General features: G+C 46.2%; 1 protein-coding gene across 2 annotated transcripts in view; it reads right to left on the bottom strand.

Moving 5' to 3' along the window:
- Dgkh (diacylglycerol kinase eta) overlaps window positions 1-11,974 on the bottom strand; it is a 154,437-nt gene extending 142,463 nt beyond the window's left edge. Inside the window, exons 1-2 of one of the 2 annotated variants that reach the window (XM_032917856.1) lie at window positions 11,633-11,974; window positions 4,068-4,262 (exon numbers count right to left, since the gene is read on the bottom strand). In XM_032917856.1, the coding sequence (XP_032773747.1) occupies window positions 4,068-4,262; window positions 11,633-11,692 (255 nt within the window). In that variant the 5' untranslated portion in view covers window positions 11,693-11,974. The remainder of the gene's footprint in view (window positions 1-4,067; window positions 4,263-11,632) is intronic. The other variant, XM_032917857.1, reaches the window with a different exon arrangement.
- Between the last annotated feature and the right edge of the window lie 10,595 nt (window positions 11,975-22,569).

Below are 22,569 nucleotides of genomic sequence, written 5' to 3'. Positions count from 1 at the left end.
CACACTCTCTCACACACACACTCTCTCACACACACACACACACACACACACACTCTCTCTCACACACACACACACTCTCTCTCACACACACACTCTCTCTCTCTCTCACACACACACACACACACACACACAGTCATATTCTTTATATTAAAAGATGGCTCATCTGCTACAGAAAAAAAAATGCTGAGATTAGTGTACTGTCCTAAAATGACTAATTTCCTTCCACAAAGATGATTAATTACATGATCACATACCATGTTAGCTCAATCAAATGAAACTTTCTACACTTTGCCAATTTTGAACTGCTGAGAGCAATTTGGCACAGCTTACCAATGGCCTACTCTCACTAAAAAAAGAATGGTAACTATACAGAAGACCATTAGAGAACAGTTCCGAGTAGCAGTTTTCTTTAAAAAACAGTATATATGTGTATGTGCAGTATATATACTTATATACAATATACATGTATGTATGAATATCTATGAATATAAAAATAGACAGTGATATTTTTAAGTATCTATTTTTGAGAGAGGGTCTCCCAGGTTAGCCTTGATCTTGAGGCAATCCTCCTGCCTCAGTTTCCCCAATGCCGTGATTACAAGTGTATGCCATGATATTTGGCTATCAGAAATGTATACATGCATATATATTTATATATCCTTACATGTATGTTGTACATATATAATATACAACACTTGTAAGTGCATAGAAATTTTCTGGAAGCACCCCAAGAAGACAGCACTTATGACAGCCTCTAAGAGAAAACCAGAAGTCAGTGACAAGATAGGATTTCTTTCACGGCTCGGATCCCAACCCTGTAGTCTCTTGTACTGTTAGTACGTGTGGTGGTGTGAATATGCTTGGCGCAGGGAGTGGCACTATTAGGAGGTGTGGTCTTGTTGGAGTAGGGTGGCCTTGTGGGAAGAAGTATGTGACTGTGAGGGTGGGCTTGGAGACCTTCCTCCTAGTTGTCTGGAAGCCAGTCTTCTCCTGTTTGCCTTTGGAACAAGATGTAAAATTCTCAACTATTCCTGTATCATGCCTGCCTGGCTGCTGTCATATTCCTGCCTTGATGATAATGGACTGAACCTCTGAACCTGTAAGCCTGACCCAATTAAATATTGTTTCTTACAAAATTTGCCTTGGTTATGGTGTCTCTTCATAGAAATGAAGCCCTAACTAAGAGAGTATGTCTGACTACATACATGTATTATTGTTGTTTTGAGGTAGGGCCTGACAAAATAGACCAGGCTATAGTCAAAGTTCCCATTCTCTTGCCTCAGCCTCCTGAGTTGTATAATTAGAACACCCATTGCCAGCTTATACAACTTTTTCAACTAAGAAAATGTCTAGACACTTTTCAAATGCTTCAAGTGATACAATGTCTGTTTTAAGATGCAAATCATTTAGAATATTATGGAATATTTACACAAAGTATTTCAAATAAGGTTAATTACTTAAACTCCAGCCTTTTGTTTGTTTGATTTTGAGACAGGGTTTCCTGCAGCCCAGGCTGGCCAAGGACTCACTTTGGAAATGAGGATGACCTTGAAGCCCTGATTCCCCTGCCTCCGTGTCCTGAGTGTTAGAATTACAGGTGCGTCCCACTGCACCTTGTTTCTACGCAGTGCTAGGAATTAAATCCAAGGCTTTATGCATGCTAGCAAGCAGTCTACCAAGGAGCTACCTCCCCAGCCTAAACTGCTGTTCCTCCCTATAAACAGCCTATCAAACAGCAGCCTGATCCTGAGATCTTAATGGGACTAAAGTCAGTGAGCTTTCTTTCAATGTTAATATTCACACTGCAAGTATTTAATGACTATACAGTCATTTGTAGAAGAATATTTATGTGTGGGTGTGTGCGTAATCAAGGGGGTAAAGGTCAACTGGCTTCTTTAATCACTTTGCTCTTTAACTTTTGGACAAGGTTGATCCCTAAACTTGACTGGACTTGACTGGCTTGGCCAACAACTCACAGGGATCCTTCTGAGACGGCACCCCCCACTCCCACCCCACCACCACCCCTGTACACCCCCCAGGCTACGGAATATAAATACTTGATCCTTGTTTGGTGGCCTTGTTCGAGAAGGTTTAGGAGTTCCTTTCTGGGGGAAGTACAGCACTGGGGGAGGCAGGATTTGGGAGTTTAAAGCTTCACATCACTCAGTTCTCGAGCTCTCTCTCTTTCTCTCTCTCTGCTCCGTGATTTCAGTTCATCATGTGGCAGCTTCCTGCTTCTACTGCTATGCCTGTCACATGCTGCCTCCCCAGCAGGATGACCTCTTATGCTTCTGGAAGTCAAAGCCCAAACAATCTTCTATAAGCTCTCTTGGTCACAGTATTTTTATCGCAGCAACAGAAAAGCAGCAAAGACACATGGGTAATGGGGCTCTGACTCAGGTCCTCCACTTGTGCAGTAAGCAATTCACAGAGTCACTGCGCCAGTCCTGAACTATTTTCAAGTTCTACGAACAACACAGTCACCTACGGGCCATATGGCTACCTACACTACTCTACCAGGGGCATATTTACACATCTATAAGTAGGCGTGTAGCATATATGAGTGTATGAATGCAGGACTAAAGGCACTATTAGTAATCCTAACCATCATACTTAGCGGGTCTTGCTGTATCTTCAGGGTATGGAGAAAGAACTGTTAGTGTTGTCTCAAAAACGACTGAGCTTTGAGGTCTGAGCCTCCCCGCCAGCCTCTCTCTTCTCACAGTCCTACAGAGAAGATGAGGAAATATCTACATTTTTCTAAGGGTGCCTCTCTTCTTCTCTGGATAATCCCCCAAAACTAGGAACCCATTGTCACCTTTAGCAGTTCTACTTGAATTAACTCCCCCACTGGCCTCACCTTCCTCCCTCAGAAGCAAGAACCATCCCTAATTTTTTTCAAATGGCATAAACCTTACTAGCCGATCTTGATAGTAATATGCATGGAGTTTTGACCATTACATGTAAGTATATGGTGTGCCATTTTTTAAACCTGCCATTTTTCTCTTTAACTAAGTCTTTTAGGGTTTTTTTTTTTTTTAAGATTTTACATGTTAAAAGCACTGTTAGTAAAAACTCTATATTGGTTAGTTTCAGTTTTCAAAAAAGAAAAGATCTAAATCCAGAAGTATTACGAATGCTATAAAATTCAAAATCCATCTCTATTAAAAAGTAACTCCAAGACGGGTAAACACAGCTGAAGCAACCCTTGACTCTAGAAACTGCAGTCATTGTCAGCAGGTGCTCAAACAAACACTAATCCAAACTGTTTCCAAGGACGACTCCCATAAGCCCTAGGAAGTTAATTGTCATGAAATAACTGTAGAATGAATTACTTTTGCAAATCTGTTACCAGAGGGAGCATCCACTAATTTAATCAGTTCCCTACTCAAATTCTTTAACTCCTCCACTAACAACAGCCTAGGTGTTGAAGACTTCTAAACTTAGAAGAACATTAGGCTAAATCTCTTAACACCCAGTAGCCCCTGCCGTCTGCTCACCATTAAAGGAAAGCTCAACTTTGAGACTGATCACACAAAGCCACAAAAGCATTACCACACCCGGCAATACCCTGAAGAGGTAACTTGTGATGAACCACCGTGGATGTCTGAGCTCTGCACTTTGAGGGAACCTGTAGCACAGGAGCGTAGCCAGCCAGTGGGCACAGCGCACCAGAGAAACTGAGAGGAGCAAGCAGCTTGCTGTGGGTGGGAACGCACGGTGGCTGGCGGGATACAGCTTCCCTCAGGTCTTCCAGCGCATGCAGCGCAAGGGGTGAACAACCAAACTCCTTTTAAGTTTCCTAGATGGGAACTCGCAACCCGGCTGCACCTTTCTCCCTTGCCTCAAGCCGCTTGATCTGATGGCTAGCCAGGAGTTCCGGAACACACCCTGGATGTCTCTTAAACCCCCGCAGGAATCCCTGGAGCACCGTCCAGCCCCAAGGGTGAGGCCACGCCCCATCCAGACCGCGCCCCCGCCCCCCTCCTCCGGATACAAGTGCACGGGATCTCCCGGAGCGTTCCCTCTACCCACAGCCCACCCGCAGGCCCCCGGCCCAGCCTCACCTTGGTCCGGATCTGTCCAGAGGTGGACACTTTACGGATCAGCTTCTGGGGTCCCTCCTGCTCCGCTTCACTGTCGGACGAATCCTCTCCCGGTCCTGCAGCAGTTGGGGAAACCGCGCCGGCCCCGGCGACCGCTCCTCCCGCGACGCCCTGAGGGTGGTGCTGGCTGCCGGCCACGGCCATCCTCTCCGATTCCTGCAGGGACACAGCAGCGCCCCGAGGGGCTGTGGTCAGTTGCTGGGCTCTGCCCGAGCGTCCGAGCCCTGCGCCTAGCTGGCGCCATCTTCCGCGATCCCCGCCGCGCAGCACAGGGGACCCGGGACCACAGGCCGCCCCTGCCGAGACCTCCTGCGTCCTCTGCGCGCTTCACGCCTGTGCACCCAGCCTTGGGATGTTCTGGGGTTGCTGACGCAGGATATGACCAGCACCGGAATGAGAGGATGGAAGTCGTGATAAGCCTCTGACAACCACCTTCTTACTCCTCCTAGGGTCTGGAGGGCTCAGAGGTTATGGAGAGATAGGCAAGAGCAAGTCGCGGCAGGTCAGACAGTGGCGATGCTCCTCCCCTGGTTCAAGGCAGCAAAAGTGAGAAGGCTCCTTCAGGAAAGGCGGACAGGGAGCTACCTCCTACGTCCTGGGGTGTACCTCTGGACCCCTCCCTCCACAAACTCGAGCCTTGTGGCAATTCCAGTTAAGTAAAAGTTCCCTCTGCCTGGGAGATGCACTGGGTCACAAGGACCCTCAGCCCCAAGGCTAAGACCTTACTTTCCCACCTCTACTCGGGAGTTCGGGTCCTTTGGCTCCTCTACTGTGCTGTTTACTTTCGGGCCCACCCCCATCCGGCGCACACGGAAGAGAAGAGCATTTTCCGGGAGGTTTCAGCTCCGCTCTGAGAACTTTTGGTTCAGAAAGAGCGATTCCCTTTGGCTAGCAGGAAGCTGGGAAGGGCGTGGAAAGAACTCAGAAACAAGAGAGGACACGCAGCCCAAGATGACAATATGCTGAAATAAATGTCTAGGCTGAAGCGCTCATCCAAAATGCCTGGAAGAATGGAGTCAACTATGTGAACAAAGTATTAAGCAAAGAAAAAATATATGTCTATGTATATATACATATATATCATTCATACATACACACACACACACACACACACACACACACACACACACACACACCTAGAGAGAGAGAGAGAGAGAGAGAGAGAGAGAGAGAGAGAGCGAGCCATTCCCTAGTCCAGAATAAGGTCTGAGGAAGAGAATCCACAGGCTGTAACCTGGGCTCCAAGGCTTCCGGGAAGAGCAACCTTGCAGCAGCGCAGAATGCACCTTAAACCTCAAAAATCCTACACAGGTGGGGGATGGGTCCTGCTGTCAACCAACGAGAACTTCTTCACAGTGCTATTAGTGATTTTCCAATTAAGTAAGAAGTCCCTACCGACTCTGGGGGCTCTCCTTGGTAGAGCAATCGTTATAGCCCTTGCCTTCCTTCAGGTTCCTCTCCTAGTTTGTCACTTGGCCTTGACCTGGGCAATTCCTGGAAACTGAGATTTGGGGCTTTGTTTCTTTCCAGGTGCAACCTTAAGGCCAGCAATGATTTGGCTCAGTTTTGGGGCTGCTGCCAGCTCTAAGAGGTTTTAACTACACTAAAAATGTGGAATCCCTTTCAGTCCTTCAGCCTGAGAGTGCCTCTATGTTTCTCAAACATGGTTATTCCCTTCAGTAAAGGCAAGTGTGGGGTGAAATGGACTTCAAAAGTCCTTATGGCCCTATAACATGAAATTCTGTACCTACAAGAACATACTGCTGGGAAATTTTTTTTTTTTTTTGGTTCTTTTTTTCGGAGCTGGGGACCGAACCCAGGGCCTTGCGCTTCCTAGGCAAGCGCTCTACCACTGAGCTAAATCCCCAACCCCGGGAAATTTTTAAGAAGCAATAACATTAAATGGCCTTGGCTGGAGATCCAGGTCAGTGCCTAGAGTACAGAAGGCCCATCACAGCCAAAAACGAAATAATGCCCTTTTAGTGACCTTTATTCCGGTCTGGCTATTTGGTCACAGACAAATCTAAGGATTTGGCAACACAAAGACCCCTAGTATAGGGCCTTTAGGTAGAACATAGTAGTTCAGACTTTCCTTTTAACGTAAAGAAGACAGAGGGCACAAGCTGGGACCAAAGTTTAAAAAAAAAAAAGATATGATTATGGTTAATGTTCTCTTCCCCACACACTATACAGTTACGGGTCAGTTTGGAGACTATTGCGTACTTCAATCCACACATTAAACTTTCAGGTTTTACACAGCAACATTTTCCAGAATCCAGCCAAGGGTGATTGAAGCGAAAGGTGGCCTGTCGCCCATGCCTATTTGGTGAAGAAGGATTATACTTCTTACTCTTTGAAAGGAGGCTGATTGCTTAAAGACACATTAAATGGCTTCACACCCAGGAGCCAGGCAACTAATTCCTCAAAGTGAAAAGGGTATTTGTGACTTAGAAAAACTTAGCCTTGCAGCCAACCCTGCCCTACACGGAATTCAGTAGCCAGCTCCTCAGGCTTGTAACTTGGAGAGCAAAGCCCGTCTTCACTGGTTCTTGCTAAGTAAATGACAACTCTACAGCATACAGAGGAAACCCAGGACGGATGGAAATACTGTGTAGGCAAAGAAGGGAAAGCTGCCTCCTTTCCCACGCGCAGCAGCTTGGGGAAAGCCCTGGTGGAAGACCTTCTCTTCTGAGAAACTTTCAAGGAATCCCCAATTTGAAGGAGTATCTGACCCACTAACTGCTTCTCCTAGGGCTAAGCATCCAAAATGGCTATCTGATCTAACGGAGATGCACATGTCTTTCCTTTGTGTAGTTTGTTTCTTTGTTTTGAGATGGCCCCATAGCGAGCCTCAGGCTTGCCTGGAGCTCATTCTATATCCCAATCTGACTTTTGAGTTTATTTATGGCAGGTCTCCTGTATCAGCCTCGATTTCTCGAAATGGCTCTTAATGTTTCAAACACATGGCATGTTGTCTCACTTGATTTATAAAAAGTTCCCTGACTTTTTCTTTAGTGTTTTAGATTTTCAAATAATTTCTCCATCACCGCTCATGAATTCTTCTATTGCTGTTGCCTTGGAATCCTTGCTGATGAGTTGCGGTGCACACCTTTGGTCTCAGAATTCCAGAGGTCAGGCAGGTAGGCCTCTAAAATGTGAGGCCACAATGAAACCCCCATGTGGAACACATCACAGTGCTGTGCTGTTTAAAACTTGCATATTGGAGTTTGAGGCACGAGCACTGCCAAGAGCTCAAAGCTAGCCTGGCTTACACAGTGAGTGACAGGCCACGAAGGCTACACAGCGCGATCTTGTTTTTAAAAAAAAAACCAGGAAACTACAGTCAGGATCAAACAGAAGAGGAGAAGAGCTGACCATCAGTCAGTTTTCTACTTAATAAGGTGCCATATCAATAGAAAAAAATAATCACTAAAGAGATATAAACCAAAGCTGATTAAAACTTTACAAACACTGTATTACTCCTCGAAGAGGTATTTTGAATTAATCAACTGCTCTACAAGCAAGATCATTAGTCACTTAAAGTGTTTAACCCCATGTTCTATGGCTTTACCTCCAATTGTGCTGTAACATAAGGGATGCATGCATACCTTGAAACTCCTAAGTGGACACCTGAGGAACCATGTTCCAGGACTCATGTTCCCGGTCAGTAACAGAGCCAAAGGGCTGCAGACCAAACCAGCACAGACCTGGAAGGCTGCTGGGACTGCAATATGGAACCGATTCCACAATCACTATTATATATTCAGAACTTAACCTTCAAAAAGTTTACCCTGTGTACATTTTCTTAGCTGTTACCCGGATACCAACATTCCGAGAGCAATGGTGCTGTCAATTACAGGAACATACTGCGGTCCCAGCCCACAAGGCAAAAACCTCTCATCATCCTGGCAGAAAGTGCAACTATACAACCTCTTGCTTGTATTTTGGCCTTTCTGTTTTGAAGCACTTCCCTTTCTAAGTGTCCATTAATTCTGGACTGATAACTGGTATGATGTTAACAGCTAACGCTAACAGGTACAAAACCATGTGAACATAAAAACCATTTTAGGGAATGAAGCATATTCAAGCTTCCCTCCACTTAAAAAAAAAAAGTATTTTGTAAATACTCCCGCACTTTTAAACTGAGCTAGAATTCTAACTACCTATCTGCTACCCACTTCCACCCAAGATTAAACACTGCTTTGCTCAATATCTTCCTACCTGCTCATTCCCAAGAGCAAAATGCTTTGATTTTGTTTACTTACTGATTTTAGAGATGCTAGGACCATACCCAGGGCCTTACACTGGCATGTGCTCTATCACAGATCTACACCCCAGGCCTCATTATTGTCTTTACTTGCTTTCTGGATACAGAGTTTCAATATATAGCCTATGCGGGCCCACAATCTGGGCCCATCTTTCTCAATTGGTTCTTATGATTACAGGTGTGCAGCACCACACCCAATTCTCCAAACACTTTCTGGGCTGAAATTTAAGTCAAGCCTGTGTTCACTAACACTTCCACTATATTCCAAAGCTAGCAACAAAGAAACCTAGAAACTTACCGTGTGCTACCAATAGCTCAATACTTAACCATAGTAATGCTACATAAAGCTAATATGTATCCAAATGTTCCAATTTAACTAAATAATTTATTAAGTCAAAGAAATTCCCTGTGCTCTTCATGAATCTCCAAGGAATCCTTTGCTTTTCTCTGTGAACAGTAGAAACCACACCATCATTGCTTTAGGCTCCATCAGAAGAGAGAGAGAGAGAGAGAGAGAGAGAGAGAGAGAGAGAGAGAGAGAGAACAAATTCTTACATGCATGTTCTAGCATGCCATAATACAGTAATCCCATTTGGTCTACTTTATATGGTAAAATATTAAATTGCCTATACTTAAATGTTTAAAACTTTTTTTATAAAACAACTCAGAATTGGAATCCCGGTGAAAACAGGTTTGTTTTCTTTGCTGTTGTTTCATTTTGTTTTAAGAAAGGACTGACTTATTTTGGCCCAGAGGATAACTGTATTTTGGTGGGAAAGGCATGGAGCCGGGGTTCCACCTGTGGTATAACCAGAGCATGCACCAGCTGCTTGTTCTGTGACAGACACAACTAAGAAGCAATGGGGGACAGAGGCGGGAGAACACAGGTATTCCAAAATGAGTCTCTGAGTACACACGCAGTCTGAGCTTCAGGAAAGCTGTGATTCACTGTGTTTAGATCTCTCTCTCTCTCTCTCTCTCTCTCTCTCTCTCTCTCTCTCTGTGTGTGTGTGTGTGTGTGTGTGTGTGTGTGTGTGTGTGTGTGTGTGTGAGAGAGAGAGAGAGAGAGAGAGAGAGACTGTGGTTTCTTACAGTTATATAGGCTAGCAATTAATGTTCTAAGTATAGCATGCTGCATGACTGTCATATAGGTTCATTTTGAAGGAAACCAGACCTTGCTTCATTCCGATTCTTGAGATCACTGAATCATAGTTAAAGAACCTAATTTTTGAGACCTTCATGATGCCTCGTACTCTGCTGAGCAAGAGCAGGGCATGCAGTTCCAGGCCTGCCTGGGCTACTGAGCAAATCCCAAACTAGCCTGTCCTACAGTGTGATGTTCTGTCCCAAACATAAACAAAACCGATTCTGATGGACCCAGTGTTCCTTCAAAACATATTTAGATTAAAACTAACATCAACCCTTCGCTCCCCAAGCCAGAAATATTTAACATTTAAAGCTGTCTCCTCTAATGCATTCTTGTTTTCTCTTGATACGTTCCTATTTCAGTGGTGCAGGTAACTCAACTTTCTTAAGGAATTATACAAAGCATTTGCAGATCTTTAAATGTTGTAGTCATTCCAAAAGTTCAGAACAAAATTACTAATGAGAACTGTTTTATGACACATACTTGAATAGATTTCAACTTCAGTTATAAAAATGTAAGTGTCTTGGGGGCAAAGCTTGTCTGAGAGTTAACAGCTTGCCCAACGATCTCAGAACATGATAGGTGTTGGATAAAAATATCTGCTGAACTAATAAAATGCCTTAGCCACTTAAATACACCTAGCTTTGAGGAGTTCAAAATTCAGTTAGCATTACTGCTCCATCTCACATCTCTGTGAAGGTTTTATTTTTAAAAGTTCATGTAGAGAGACTAGTACTGAAGATTTTCTATAAGTACTTTGGTTCTTAGCACTTTGAAGAAGAAAGCGGGAGGTTCTCTAATTTTCTAACTGAAGTCCTGACATTCGGCACCCAAAAAGCAACTCAGAGTTTCCCACTGTAAGTGGTGTAAGCTGATAGGACTTTATATAGTAAAGTTCAAAACAGGTCACTCGATTTAATTCCCAATGATCTTAAATGTCAAGACTGAATTGTATTTTTAACCAAGAATAGCTTACTCCCTAACGATCATCGCAGTAGAACATGAGCAGATGGGCTACCTAACGTGCAGACTCACAAAAGCAAAAGCAGTTGCAGATGGATCAAAGTCGAAGGACACTCCTGAAAGGTCAGGAAGCAGGAGGAAAAGTACGCTGGCAAAAGGGCTGGAAGTCTAAGGGTAAGAAAAGGAGAGGCAAGTCTGGCACCTGACCTACAAGCTCTCAACAGGCAGAGGGCCCGCCTGAGCAGACTCAGGAAGTCCCTGGGAAAACATCGGAACAGCACCGCAGCACGGATGAAGCCAGAAATTTTGGACCAGGCTTTTGAGACGCTTCACAATGTCAATCAAAAAGGAGTAACAAATACGTAGATGGGGCATGCAGAGCCAAAATTGATTGCCCACTCAAGATTACAAGGGTCTACGCGGGACGGGGTTTTCCTGGGAGAAATCCCTAGACGGATGGATAACGGACGGTTCCGTTTGAGGTGCAAGAAATAAGTTAAAGGAGTTTAGGGAACAAATCCAAAGACCCCGACTCTCATCTTCTTACACGCAACACTGAGCCCCTAAAAATGACTCAGTCTCCGCGTGGCGTGTGCAGTGAAATCCAGGCGAAAGCGAAGTTAGCTGGTGGCTGGATCCCGGGCCAGGTGCCCTGACCCTCGGAGCAGTTCGGGGCAGCCGCGGCCACCCGAGTCGGAGGCGTGGCTCTGCGCTTCGGGCAGCCACCAGCCTCCCCAGGCGGCAGTCCTCGGGAACCTGCGCGCCCAGGTGACTGCCAGGGCGCGGTCAAGAGGTGAGCCCCGTCTCCTCCCGGCGCCACCCGCTGACCAGGCAAGCCCGCCGCCTCCACTCCTGGGGCCGCCGCGCCACACTCGGGAATGAAGTGCAAAGTTGGGAAAAGGATGAAGCGCGGAAACGGTCCTCGAAAGACCGTCGCCAGAGGCCCCTCGGGGAAGAGCTCCTGCCGACCGGACAAAGGCTCTCCGGGCGGCGAGCAAGGAGGAGCCCGGGCGCCGGAGGAAGCGCTGCCCCGGCTGGGAAGCAGCTGGGGACCTCATCCCGGACCGCTTCCTGAACGGAACCTGGGCCGGGAGGGGGAGGCAGGGAGCAAGGACAAGCGGGAGGGGTGGGCGCGGGCGCGGTACCCACCGGTTCCTCCCAGGCCGGGCTCCGGGCTCCAAGCACTGGGCGCACATGCTGCGGCTCCATCCCGCCGGCCCGCGCCCGCTGGCCGCCGGAGCGCACGGACACGGGCCCCCGCCGCCGCCGCTGCCTGCGCCTCCCTCGCCGCGATCGCTGTCGCTGCCGCCCCGGCTCCGGCCCGGGGCCAGCCACGGGCCCTCCCGCGCTCTCTGGCTTCCGCCGCGCTCGCCCGCCCCCGCGCCGGTCCCTTCCTCCGCCACCGCCTCCGCAGCCGCCCGAGTCCCGCTCTCCGGCGCGGCCGCGAGCGCTCGGCTCCCCAAGCCGCCGCCGCCTCCCACGGCCGCAGAATCCGCCCCTCTCTCTCCTGTCTCCGCCCCCGACTCCCTCCCCTTTCTTCCCGCCGTCCGCCCCTCCCCCAGCGGCCCCTCCCGGCGGGCGGCCCGGGACGCACGTGACCCCCCTGCCAGGCCTTATAAGGCGCGGAACCGAAAGCGGCCACCGGGTGGTCACGGGCACCGGGCGGTGGTGCGGCTGAGAGAGGCAGCCTCCCCGCGGGGCCGGGCTCGCCAGGAGCATCGGAGGATGTCGGGGCCGAGTGGCTCGCGCCGGGCGTGCGGGTCCTGGCACCCCTTTCCCTCGGCCTCCCTCGCCCCGGGTGCGGGTAGCCCCCGGCGGCCGCCTCCGGAGCTGAGGCTGGAGCCAATTGCCCAGGACAGTACCTGGCTTCAACAGAGCGAGGCTGCGCTTCGCACCCCTGAGCGGCTCCCAAGCACCCATTCCGGCAGCTGGGATGACTGGCTGGCTTGCCAGCTCCAAGAGAGGTTAAGCTTGGGGAGCCCTGCTTTTGTTCATTTTCTATGGTTGAAAGGTTTTGTGGAAAGAAAACCAGCTAAGGAGACGGTCTGTGATCCGCCGTGAGCGCTCCACTCAAATTAGGGACCGGGTCAGTTCAGAGAAAGAGCTCAAATGTCAACTGTCTCCTCCTGCTGCTCTCTGGGAAAAAGAAAATGAAAATTGCAACTAGCATTTTAAATCATCTTTCCTGAAATCATCTTTACTGGCAGTGAAGACGGTTTCCATCTAGTTGCAACTGAGCAGTGACTGCATTTACATGGGTCATTTCCTCTCGTGGACTTCAGACTCCTGCCAGCACCATCTGACGGCCCTTAGTCTGGTAGACAGATGCATTCACACGTTTTGAAACCGAAAAATCAAAACACTTACTTGATCCAGCATGCTCCCACGTCATACTAATTTCCGAGGCTAATATTCCGCTGAAGCTACACTCATAAAGGTCACATAAGGATTGTGGAGAGAGCTAAACCGCTGGGTGTTTTCAGACACTCACTTTCTATGACTTGACTGACTAGATTCGTAGTCTGAATCTCTCCTTTAAACGGGCCCTTGACTGTCCGGTCTTCTTTGGTTCTGACTATGCTTTTGTTCAGTGGCCTCGTCTTACCTGCTGTCTACGTAGCCTAAGTCCTTCATTTACTTTGAGTGAGGGTTAAGGGCTTTTAGCTAGCAGCCATGTGATGATAACTCACAGATAGCCATCCTTTCTGACCATGTTCAGCACTGGGGATTACAGCTGTACAGCAGGGCTCAAAATCAGCCTTTCATTCCTGTTAGGTAAGCATTCTGTCTGCGAGCTAAGCGATCCCAGATTAGACACAAACTTCTCTTTTCCAAACATTTTTAAATTTTTGACATTTTTTTTTCACTTAGGTGTCAGTGTCTGTGTGCAGGTTTGCGCACATGAGTGCAAATTCTCATGGAGGCCAGAGGCATCCAGTACCCCTGGAGATGGAGTTAGGAGGCACCCAGTGTGGGTGCTAAGAATCAACCGCCCTGTCCACGGCAAGAACAGTGTGTGCTCTTAATCACTGAGCCATCTCTCCAACCCAGAAGCCAGCCAACTTCCTAACCAGAAATTTCTACCTTTATCCCCCTGGCCTTGTTTTCAGCTTGTCTAAAACAATGTGCTTTCCTGACAGCTGACTTTTCTCTCTAGTCTTACGTAAATGTCACCACAATTCACTTAGTCATGCAAAGGAAAAGAAAAAAAAAATTACCCTGGGTTCCTCCCTTCCCTCACTGCTTCCCCTTCCCAATACTTCTCTCCCTCACTGCTCTGTCTGCCTGCGTTACTTTCCTTACTAATGTTGAATTTTTCATTCTATTCTTACTTATTTGTGTGTGGGCCCGTGGGCAAGTATGGAGGTCAGAAGATAACTTTCGGGAATTGTTTCTCTCCTTCAGCCATAGGAGAGCTGGGTATTGAACTCAGGCCGTCAGGCTTGGCAGCAGGTGCCTGACTGACAGAGCCACTCCTCCTGCTCCACTCACTGGCTGTGTGGCCTCTAAGCTGCTGTCATCCCTGTTGCTGTGACCCAAGTCACAAGTTGAAGTAGTGTCTACTTCACCGGTCTTTCAAACCGTTCCTTGCAGGCGGTTCCCCCTCAGGCCACTTGTTTTCATGCTGTGCCCTGTTCTGGAATGTTCTTCCTCTTACTCAGCCCTGTACAACACCTGTTCATCTTTCACTATCCACCCTAAGGGCTACCTCCCTCATAAAAGTATTCCTGACTTTGCTGCATGGTTAAAAAAAAAGAGAGAGAGAGAGAAAATCTGCTCTCTCTACACTGAATGACTACATGCTATCCTGTCATAATGCCTTAGAAGATTTTTGAAGGTAGCTTTCACATATCATCTTCCTGGTAGCAAATATTATAACTGACTTATTCCATCTGTACAGTTCTCGGCATGTTTCTCAAGTTTGTTGAAAGAATTAATTGTGATATAGTGTGAGGTGTGTTTCTGAGCCTCTAAAAAATCAGTTTCCCCTGCATTGTTGTCCAGAAGATGCATCAGTGCCTTTCATAGCAAACCAGAGCTGAGGTTGGTGATATACCTCAGGGGTGAAGGCACTCACTGACAAGCCTGCCTTTGAGACTCCCAGACCCATCTGGCAGAAGGAGTAACCCTACTCCCAAGAGGATTCTCTCTCTCTCTCTCTCTCTCTCTCTCTCTCTCTCTCTCTCTCTCTCTCTCTCTCACACACACACACACACACACACACACACAGAGAGACAGACAGACAGACAGACAGACATGTAAACTTTCTTAAAAAAAAAAAAAAAAAAAGACAAGACACTAAAGCTGGAAAAGAAGAAAACAACTTGCTCAAGGAAGGGCCTGTGGAACTCTCAGAGCCAGGGTTATAATCCAGATTGCCTTTTTAACTCTGCTACTATGCAGCTATGGTCTAAATGTTTGTATCTCCCCCAGTTCCCATTGAATTCCTCATGTCCATGAGCACCTAAGGAAGGGGTTTGGTTATAATAGCAGATCCTGTATAAATAGGATTGATGTCTTGTATCGAGATGCCTCAGTGATTAAGAGCACCCAGTGATCTTCCTGAGGACCCAAATTCAGTCAGTTCCCCGTGTCCACCTTGGGGGACTCCCAGCCACCTGTATGTAACTCCAGCTCCAAAAAATTCAATGCCCTCCTCTGGCCTCAGGTACCTGCATGAACATGGTGCACAGATAGACAGGTAGGCACACACACATAAAATAACTCAAAACATAAGTCAGGAAAAAGTAATATATCCATTGTCTTACCACATTAAAGTCTGTCTTGTACAATAAAATATCTTTCTCTTTGCTACTGATTACACAATATAACTAACTAGTTCTGGTTTTCGACTATTCCAAGTCGTTGTGTTTTAAAGATGCCTTAAAAATACGCAGTTTGATCTCGCTACTATCAGACCATCCTAGGAGCACAACTTTTAGCATGGCTGCTTCCATTCATTATCTGTATTGATCAGACTACAAGGCTCTAGGAAAGCTTCGCTGCCGCCACCCCTCCCCCACACAGTGTTTCCTTCTCAGTGAACAGTACACATTAGTAGATTGTTGGGTGTGTCCTCTCTTCCACTTTACCATCCACCTCCTAAGCCTTTGCCCTTACACAGACGGGGAAGTGATACAGTGTCTGCTGTGGGAGACAAAAAAGGCAGGGAGGGGCATGTGCTTCATAGACCTCTACAGACCCTGGGGTGTGTGTGTGTGTGTGTGTGTGTGTGTGTGTGTGTGTGTGTGTGTGTGTGTGTGTGTGTCTGTGTCTGTGTCTGTGTCTGTGTCTGAGAATGTGCTTTTCAGTTTCTTTCACCAAAGGTCTCTGGGTCTTCTATTTTAATTTCCTCCTACGCCTGAATCATAATTTCATTGTCTATGGAATTCTACATTGAAAGTGATTAACACAGACCCTTCAAAGTGACTGACCACCTTTCGGCATCTAGGGCTAGCAATGAGATATCTACACCCAGTCCAGTATGTTTCTGTCCAATAAATTTTAATATCTTCATTTTGTGTTTGGACTAATGGTTTGACTCTAAGTGGATTCTAGTTTTAGGTTGGTTTTTTCTTTCTTTCTTTTTTTTTTTTTTAAGAACTTACTACTCATTTTACCCTGAAAACACAAATCCTTCTTTAAATCTGAAATGTTTCAAATTCAAACATTACTTTTCATCATTGCTTTTCCATGCAATTTTCTCTATCTTGAGTTTCTATAACTAGATTTGACGAAGAGTTTGTTTTTTGTTTTTGTTTTTGTTTTTGTTTTTGTTTTTGTTTTTTTATTATCCTCCAAATCTCAATTTTTTTCCCTAGCTCTCCTCCTTGGTTGGTTGTTGCTGTTGGTTTGTCTTTGTTTTGTTTTGCTAGTCTTGGATAATTTCCTGATATATTTCCCAACTCCCTAATTTTGTTTGCAACTCTGTTCAGTCACCAGTGTTGCTTCCTTGTCTTTTTGAGTAAGGATTTGCTGTGTAGCTCTGGTGGTTGGCCTACCAGTCTCTACAGAGATCAGTCTGGCTTCAAACCCGCCACAATCCTCCTGTCTCTGTCACTGAAATGCTCTGTTTAGCCTGCTTCTTAATCTCTTAATGTGACCATTGGCTTTTCATTTGTTTATTTCCTAGAATCTTCATTTCATTCTTTTTTAAAGTTTTGATATAGGGGTTGGGGATTTGACTCCGTGGTAGAGCACTTGCCTAGCAAGTGCAAGGCCCTGGGTCCCCAGCTCTGAAAAAAAGAAAAGAAAAAAAAGTTTTGATATATCATATATATATATATATATATATATGTGTGTGTGTGTGTGTGTGTGTGTGTATATATATATATACTTTGTTTTTCCTTTATCTTTTAAACCTGAGTTTGTGTTCTGCAGGCATGCATGTACAACATAGCCCTGACCGTCCTGCCACTCACTGACAGTGTTAGAGTTAGGATTGGGCCTCCGGTTCATAGATATCCACCTGCCTCTGCCTCCCAAATACTGAGACTGAAGGCATGTGTCACCACGCCCAGCATCTCATTAAACATTTTAAGCACTTTATTTAGAAATGTTTCTTATTTATAGTTGTCTGAATAAATTCTCCAATTTGTGCACATATGGGCTCCATTTGTGTCAGCTTGGTTCCTTGCATGCTTAGTAGTGGTTTGCTAGGACATTCTCTTTAGGCGCCTTGATGCTTTAGTTTTTGTGGTTTTTTGTTTTGGTTTGGATCATTTGGTTGTTTGGTTGGGGTTTGTTTTTTGTTTTTTGTTTTTTGTTTTTTTTTTTTTGCTTTTTTTGCGGGGATGGGGTGGGGAATAAAGCATGCATTATGGAGGTGTCTACCTGAGAGAGGTCTGATCTGGACTTGGCTAGTAGCCACCAGATTTTCTTGTCTGACTAGAGTTTGTAGTCCTTAAGGCTTCGAGACTTGGAATTCTGAAGGCTGGTACAGGCAGGGCTTCCTGGGAATCTGCATCTCCAAGGCTAGCATCCTACTTGTTCCAGCATGCTGGCTTTGCAGAAGTTGAATGGAACTTTTTACACGGAATGCCAGGTGTCCCAAGGTATATGCTGAGAGAGAGAGAGAGAGAGAGAGAGAGAGAGAGAGAGAGAGAGAGAGAATTATATACACAGTCACAGAATATGAATTCTCAGAAGTCATATAGCATCACTGTTAGTTGAACCTTTCATAAATTCCTTTCCAGACTAACAAGGCCAGAACATAGACCCTTCAAAAAAAATCACTTGTAAAATGAGCATGTGGATGAGACATGTATATGTGTGTATGTGTGTATACACACATATAATCTTTGGAACAGTCTGTCACAATGTTCTCGTCTATATTTGACAAGTTTTGATGTTCATGCTCTAGGCAACCAGAGTCCATTCTTTGCATAGCTCCTAAGTGTGGGGCTATTTCTTCCCTCTAACGCAGTCCCTGGAGACCATGGTGAACGCGGTGCTCCAGAAGAGAGGCATGTGTATCTCACATTCAAAGAACAAAGAGCAGCAGGTTCTAGTGTTCCAGCCAGACCTCAGCGGAGCATGCTGGGGAAGAATACTTTCTCATCGAAATGATCTGATAAAGGTTCTCACATGAGGACTGCCCTGGAGGGCAGCTCACCAGCAGATTGTATCTTAGTAATGGTAATACATCTGACACAAGACAGGAGGACCTCTGGTCTCGATTCCACTTTACGAAGCTCCTGTGGAACAGGCAGAGGAGGAACAGCCATGCTTCAGTATGTGGGCTAGCATAGTATGTGGGCTAGCATAGTATGTGGGCTAGCATCATTCCTGCGGCCTTCCCGGGAATGGCCTCCATGGCTCTGCACGGAATAAAATGGAGCTGTTTCTTTGTCCTTCTTTCTTCCCAGGTGCTGAGATTACAGGTGTGTAACCACTCCCCTCCCAGATGCACTGTTGGAGCTCATAACTCCAGGTGTAAATTCTACAAATGACCTCATTTTCCTATTGTCCTCATCTCACATAATATCAAGGGAAAAAAAGCTAAATGTTACTTTAAAATATGACGTGGTAGGCATGCTTAAGTGAAAGACAGATTCTTTATATATATATATATATATATATATATATATATATATGGTTGGTGAGATGGCTCAGTGGGTAAAGGTGCTTGCCATACAAATCAGGTGACATCAGTTAAATAGTTAGATCACTAAATGCACATAAATGTGGAATAGGAGAACTAAGTCTACAAAGTTGTTCCCTGACCCTTACATATGCAGGGTGGTATGCACACACACACATTAATAATAGCAAAAAAATTATTATTAAAAATAATAAAAACTATTAAATATTTTAACTATTTAAAGCCCAATGTGTAAAAAATACACATATGATAAAATATGAATTTCCAATTGGCAGATTAAGTCTCAACATGGTTGCTGGTTATTATGTGCAGTAGGATTCTATAATTGCATAATTTTTTCCTTCCTTTTGTCTGAAGTGTGGTAAGATCATGTATTTTTTTTCTCTGCACAGTAGTTGTTGCTTATAAGAGAAGAAAATGGCTAATAATTACCAACAAGTCAGTTAACAAAGATCAGTATAGGGAAAATATGAAAAAAAGAAAAGCGTTTCAGGAGGGCAGGCTGAGACTGTTAACAATGCAGAGGAAAGAATGAATTAACATGAAGTCTGAGACAGCTAATGGTTAGGAGCACTGGCTGTCTTTCAGGGGACCCAGGTTCTGTTCCCAGCACTCACACGACTGTAACGCACCCATCTGTAACTCCAATTTCAGAGGATCTGACGCCCTCTTCTGGCCTCTATCCATACTGCACATTCATGGTGCAAAGGCAAAACCCTCATACACATAAAATAAACTTAACAATAAATAAGTTTTTTTTCTTTTAAAGAAATAGAAAACTTGAGGTTCTCTCCAAATGTTCAGAAGAACCATGGGAAGGCCAGCTCTTACAATTCCCTGAGAATACTCCTAGCAGAACTCCTGCACACACACAGTGGTTAGACCCAGGCACTTCAGACTCCAACTTCGATCTCTAAATCCAAGAGACATGGCTGCCAGGAACTGAGCAGAAAGAATCAACCCCGGTGCTGGGACTCCACAGAATAATCACGGAAGGAGCCTGAGGGTGTAGGAGGCTCCGTAACCAGCGTGACATCTACCAGTGCAACAGGAGTCCAGGAGATAAGAGGGCCTTTGAAGCCCGAGGGCAGGCGAAGGCATTTCAGCAAATGTCCCCAAGCCACCCTGTGCTACGTAGTAATGACAGTGGAAATGGAAGACCTGGCTCAATGCTGACAATGGTACCACCTCAGGAGTTCCTTGGGAACTCTTTTGTTTTGCTTAATTTCGTTTTGTTTTGTTGAGATGGCGTCATGTAGCTCAGGCTGGCCCTGGACTTGTCATTTTCTTGCCTCTCCTTTCTGAGTCCTGGGATACCGGTCATGCTCCATCACGTCTGACTTAAAGAACTTATGAGATTATAAAGTGATGCGTGAAGTATATTGTCTGTGTTTAAAGGCTGATAAAAGATATGTGGGTCAGAAAAGGTCAAAGCGGTTCATATTCTACTTAGGTTAGAATGTCAAAGCCCCTTTGGTGTTTGTGTGTACCTGTGTGTGGACGCATGTGTGCAAGTGTTCAGATTGTGCTGAGGCCAGAGGACGGCCTCGGGCATTATTCCTCAGGGCCCATGTCCTACAGTTTTGAGACAGAAACTCTCACTAGCCTGGACTTGCAGATCAGGGTAGGCTGGCTGGTCAGCAAGTCCCAGCAAGGCAGCCTGCCTGTCTGGAGCTCCCCAGCCCCACCACACCCACCCCTTTTTAATGCAGATTCTGGGTATCCCACCCCAACTCCCATATTCTTGGGCGACCAGGCCTCTGGGGACTGAGCCCCCCCACCCTCCCCCCTCCTCCCCTTCCCCCCCCCACCCAGGGCAGGTGTTTCAGCTGCAAACATGGCTCATAATCTTGTTTGCGAGATTTTTCTCAGAAAATGAATTATAGCCCTTTGCAGGCAGTTTGTTCTCAGCTACCAACAGAAACAAACCAGATTCCAAGACTGAAGGGCTTCCTCTCTGTCTCGTGTCCCTTTTATATCCCTGGTCTTTCTATCCTGCGTCCATGACACCTGTTGGAGAGTCAGGATGGAATGAATAATGTGTTAGACATGCCTGGTCCAGGGTAGGTGCTTTTCAAGGCTCAGGGCTGCAGAAGGAAAGAAAAGGGATTGTGTCTTGTTGAGGTTTCTGTTGCTGCAATGAAATGCCATGGCCATGACCAAAACGCAAGTCAGGAAGGGACTTCCACTTCCACATCACTGTTCATCGCTGATGGAAGTCAGAACAGAAACTCAAACAGGGCAGAAAGTTGGAGGCAGGAGTTGATAGAGGTCATGGAGGGATGCTGCCTACAGGCTTTCTCCCCATGGCTTGCTTGGCCTGCTTTCTTATAGAACCCAGGACCACCAGCCCAGGGCTGGTGCCACACTCACAATGGGCTGGGTCCTCCATCAATTACTATTTAAGGACATACCCTAAGGCTTGTCTGCAGCCAGATTTATAGAAGCAAATTCTGTGTGTGTGTGTGTGTGTGTGTGTGTGTGTATGTGTGTCTGTATGTGTGTGTGTCTGTATGTGTGTGTGTCTGTATGTATGTGTGTGTGTCTGTATGTGTGTGTGTGTGTGTGTGTGTGTGTGTGTGTGTGTGTGTGCGCACGCGCATGTGTGTGTTTGCGATAGGGTTTCTTTCTATGTAGACCTCACTGTTCTGGGCTTGCTTTGTAAATCAGGCTGGCTTCAAACTCAGAGATCTGCCTGCCTCTGCCTCCTGAGTGCTGGGGTTAAGGCCTGTGCCACCACACCCAGCGTGGAGACAATTTCTCAATCGAGGTTTCCTCCTTTCCACTGACTTTAGCTTGTGTCAAGCTGACACAAGACCAGCCAGATTGTTAACTTTTTGTCACACAGATCAGCTGGGAGCAGCGCTCCACATGATAAATGAAGGAGGTCATATACTTTTTGAAATTGGAATGAGGAAGCTGTAGGTTGACATGTTACACACAAAATTCCATCTTAAAAGAACAACATGGGTTGGAGAGATGGCTCAGCGGTTAAGAGCACTGACTGCTCTTCCAAAGGTCCTGAGTTCAATTCCCAACAACCACATGGTGGCTCACAACCATCTGTAATGAGATCTGATACCCTCTTCTGGTGTGTCTGAAGACAGTTACAGTGTACTTATATACAATAAATAAATAAATCTTAAAAAAAAAAACAACATTTTGGAATCATCACAAGAACCACACGAAGATATTATAATTGTCCCCTGTTATAGGAGAGGATATTAAAGTTTGGGGACTAGACAGTAAGCCTAAGGTCACGGTACTTAAGACACAGTGCTGGTTTGTGGAATTTTCAGCACACAGAGACCCCATGACGGAGAAAAGGAATCAGGAAAGAAGCCTGGTATAGTATACACCGGGCAGGCTAAGGCAAGCAGACCACCCTGAGGTCCACGCTAGAGAGTGAGACCCTTCCTCAAAATGGGAGGCAGGGTGACAGGAGAATGTTGATGAAAGAGAGAAGCTCACAGGGAGAGTGGTGCACAGCAAGGTTGGAGGATAGAGACCAGCAGAAGGCCGGAAGTTGTGGAGCCACCGCAGGGGCTACCCTTTAGTAGCGTAGGGAAGCAAGTGCTGTCTAAGAAAGTAAGAAGGAGTTAACGTAGAGAAAAAAATCACAGCCCCCAAGAGGACTGGAGGACAGGGAATGTTATCTGCACAGGTCGAGAACTGTTTCTTTAGAGCCAAGAATAGAAAGACAAGAAAGACACACGCACTGTGTTGTAAATGTCAACTGTTGTCAGGACGGAGACTGGAATCCAGGTCTAACGAGTGTTTTCTCTGCTGTTGCCCCAGGATACAGCAGCTGCCTTCAGTACAAAGGTCTTAAGCGGGCCAAGGCCAGCCTGTTTCTCCCTGTTCCCACCCCCTTTCCGGGACCCTCCTTCTGCTGCCCTTTGGTTGCCTCCTGGTCCCCCTGCTGTGGTCCTGTCTCTCCTTCTTCACTTTGCTGGGTTAACCTGGATGGGAACCTGGGAGG

Source organism: Rattus rattus, chromosome 12 (genome assembly GCF_011064425.1).
Source record: "Rattus rattus isolate New Zealand chromosome 12, Rrattus_CSIRO_v1, whole genome shotgun sequence".
NCBI classification, from domain to species: domain Eukaryota; kingdom Metazoa; phylum Chordata; class Mammalia; order Rodentia; family Muridae; genus Rattus; species Rattus rattus.
The sequence above is the reverse complement of the archived record's forward strand: the minus strand, read 5'-3'. Positions and strand labels throughout refer to the sequence as shown.